Consider the following 3,833-nt stretch of genomic DNA (forward strand, 5'->3'; position numbering starts at 1 on the left):
GATTAGCCTTTCCAAAATGTAGTTTTACATTTTGAATTAAGTGCAGGAACCAATTAAAGAAATGCATAAGTAATTGCCTAACAAAATGATTAATTTGACCAAATTCGGACTTCTAGCCCTATCAGGCCAGGAAAAAGGCCTACTTTTTTTTATTTGAGCCACAAAATAATTCCCTAACCTGACTCCAACCCAAACCCGGTCAAAACTCGAATGGGTCAAGCGAAAAAAGACCGGAATTCAAGCTTAAAATCGAGTGTCTAAATTAAATTATCTGTTTTCGTATTGATTTGAAAATTTACAAAATAAAAGAAAATTTGCAATTTGTAAAATGAAGGCTATTAATATGGAAGTTTACACAATAAAAGAAAATTCGTAAAATCAAGATTTAGGCTAATCGGGACAATAAATTGCTAGAAATAGAACAGAAGTACCCCAAGTGTTTAGAATAAAGGTTACAACTGTGTGCAGAATCAAAATAAAACTAGATTAGCAAATATTAATTGAAAACTGAAATTATATTATTATATAAGAATAAATATCAATCAACTGGGATTCTACATGAAGCATTACAGTTTATGGATTTTTCTTCACTTAGTAAAACAAACAACTGTTATATATTATCCAACTCAATACAAAATACAATATAAAGTTTCATCAAAATGTATTCAAAAACCATCTATAATGCTGCAGCTAATTCTGATTTGAGGAGAATAGTATTAGTATATTATTCTTGTCTATCGCCTCAAGGTATGCAGAATATACTCCGCATAAAGATCCCTGCAACAAATCAGACAGTGAGGTGAAGTGATGCAGATTGCAGGCGCAGTATTTATGTTACATAAATAGAGAAATCTGATAAGCATGGTAGAATAATTGATCTACGAGATAGACAATATTTTGTTATTGGAATATTATCTCATTGGTCATAAAGTGTGTGTCTCTAGAAGGCAATTTTGACTAGCTACTAGAGATTAAAAAAACAAATAAACTAGGTGTTCTATAGATAATTAGACACTCACATTGAGTACTGGATGGATTCAACAGCAGTGGATGCAGGTAGAAAATCATTAACTGCTACCTCCTTGTTCTCATTCTTCTTGTCTGATCAAATATGTTAAGAAATGCAATCAATTTTTTTTATGAAAATACTATAAAGTAATCTTAAAGAAAACTTAGGTATCAAAGTTATTGGAATAAGATTTTTAAGGATACAATCTTCAAAGAAGCGGCGGATCTCCATGAGGCGATGAGGTGGAAGTTCTGTTAAGTCAGTATAGTGCTTAAATTCTGGATCATCAGCACATACCGCAATAATTTTATCATCCTTCTCCCCCTGTGTCAATAAGATAAACTTGTTAATCATTGTCTCAATGGTTGGAACAGAATTGCAACTGTTTATCAGCTAAAGAGCCAAAAATATATACCTGGTCAATCATAGGCATCAATCCAATGGCCCTGGCTCGCAGGAAACAACCGGGAAGAACAGGCTCCTATCATGTCAACAATTCAGTAAATTTACTAATGGATAACCTTGTTGATATATCAGATTTATTACTAATCTAAAAAGGTATTTAAGGTAATATGGCTAATGCAGCATTTGAGTTTATTTGGCAATTAGCACCATCTTTTGAATGGAGGTGGATAATTGAAAAGTATGATAATTAACTGAGGATTCAAAGTTGATGTATGAGAGGATGCTTTTAATTTTCTGCTGGTTAAGAGAGATTAACTGTGCCAAATTTTAGTTTCATTAACACTTATTACCTGCATGAGAACCAAGACATCAATTGGATCATTGTCTTCACATAGAGTTCTTGGAATGAAGCCATAGTTATGAGGATAAACAACTGATGAGTACAGAATCCGATCAACCTGACCATTATTTAGCAGGTAAGAATAATATAACGATGCACAAGTCATCTTTTTCAATTATAGCATTAGATACTCCCATTTTAAAATGAAGAAGCAATTGGTTCATACCTTAATTAATCCAGTCTTTTTGTCAAGTTCGTATTTGACCTTGCTTCCCTTAGTGATCTCCACAACCTGCAAATAGCAACTAAGCAAGTAAGCATTGAACAAGCATAAACAACATATATACATGGTAGGAAATTTCTGGTCAAGAATGGTGTGACAATTTTGAATGAATATTGATATTAAGAAAAGACAAACTAATAATGGAGATTTCAAAATGTTGTATTGTTGTAATATATAAGTAGAAAAAGTCTTTCAGAGTGTTACAGGGTTATGCCAATTATCATGATCAGGAGTCTATAGCAACCAGTGTTATTTTCACTTTGACAAGTAATATGTGATTCACTTGGACTTAAAATTCATGTCTACTTTGTGCTTCTTCTATGTAAAAACTTAGGCTTGTAGTTGATCTTTACACACCTAATTTTCCTAAAAACCAATAAAGGCTGCATCTATGGTGTAATCACTAATCTATAATTAATAATAGACCTGGATTAAATTCGAATCTAATTTTGACAGATACAATAGACCAGTGCATTGGTTACACAATTGTAGAGTCATAGAGACTAAATATTTGCACACTTTAATTTATTGCACATATGAATCCACCCCAAGAGTTTTTCTGAAGTAAATATAGAAAACAATAGCATTATTGTAGAAAATGAAGCAACCAGTATTCTTTTTTAGAATCAGAACTTACACAATTGAAAATCATAGGCGCTCCAGGTCCTGCATATGAAACCTAAGAACATTAACAACTTTTTTTTTTGGTAGGCGAAGACCAAAATAATCCTTGATTTAGCATAAGCATTTGGCCTAGCCACAAGGTAATATAGCAACTTGATTTTAAGTCATTCAATGTTAAATTAAATGTAATGAAGCAACGTAGTCAACAACAAGATTACCAATTTCAAGATCATGCCAAGGGTGAGCAGCAACTGATCTCCTAGACAGAGATGAAAGAATCCTTTCATTCAAGCGTGGAACCGGACGGTTTTCTCGAGGTTCTTCGCCATTCTCATCACTCATCTTCAAAGGAAAACCAAATGATCATGAACATTGTTAACATTTCACTAAAAAATTGTTCGATCCATTTCATGATTTGTTAAAAGTTTACCAAACATTAGTAAGTGGCAATAATAGTCATAGAGACTAAATATTTGCACACTTTAATTTATTGCACATATGAATCCAGCCCAAGAGGCAATGACAGAGAGGAATATGATAACTTGATGCATGAAAACAATACTAAACATAACAATAACATTAACAAAAGAAAAGGACATGTTATGAGGATTGGAAAAAAGCAAGGAACAAACCTTGTACAACAGCAAAAGCAAAACACTTTTTCACCAAAAAATAAAAGCAAATACTTTGAAAGAAGGTAAAGGGTAAAAGAGATCCGAGGAAGAAGAAGGTATGTTAATAGTATATATAGGGGTCAAGGGAAGAACAGGGTCAGTCAAGTCTTTACCTCAATCAACTCGTGTTTGTACGGGAGAAAAGTATGCTTACTATTCCCCCTGTTCTTTGGAACTTTCAAAAGACAATTTCGAGCCAATAAAAAAAAACATAACACTATAATTAAAAATAAATAAAAATTGGGACATGTGAAAGTAGTTTCTTTTTTATTTGTTTCCAGCTACTTTTTTAAGTAATGTCTGAAGACCATTAATTAAAAAATGTTAAAAATATAAAAGTCATTTAATGTTTATTTTTTAAGTAATTCAAAATATGATAAATGTTATATTTAGTTTCTAAGGGTATTAATTAGCGGGGGCGTAAAAAGTTTTTATTAAAAAATACAATATTTATTATATTAGAAATGTAAATTTATTTATTATTTTTTAAGTAAATCA

At 31.7% G+C, this 3,833-nt stretch overlaps 1 protein-coding gene across 1 annotated transcript; it reads right to left on the reverse strand.

Annotated features, from left to right (window-relative positions):
* Window positions 1-496: 496 nt before the first annotated feature.
* LOC114389624 (soluble inorganic pyrophosphatase 1-like) lies at window positions 497-3,446 on the reverse strand. The gene is made up of 9 exons (XM_028350333.1): window positions 3,294-3,446; window positions 2,880-3,003; window positions 2,675-2,703; window positions 1,981-2,046; window positions 1,765-1,872; window positions 1,425-1,490; window positions 1,213-1,333; window positions 1,020-1,101; window positions 497-777 (listed from the first exon to the last, which is right to left on the reverse strand). Exons 2-9 carry the CDS (start codon window positions 3,001-3,003, stop codon window positions 735-737), a joined length of 639 nt encoding a protein of 212 aa, XP_028206134.1. The 5' UTR covers window positions 3,294-3,446; the 3' UTR covers window positions 497-734.
* Between the last annotated feature and the right edge of the window lie 387 nt (window positions 3,447-3,833).

The sequence above is a fragment of the Glycine soja genome, chromosome 16 (genome assembly GCF_004193775.1).
Source record: "Glycine soja cultivar W05 chromosome 16, ASM419377v2, whole genome shotgun sequence".
In the NCBI taxonomy this organism is placed as follows: Eukaryota; Viridiplantae; Streptophyta; class Magnoliopsida; order Fabales; family Fabaceae; genus Glycine; species Glycine soja.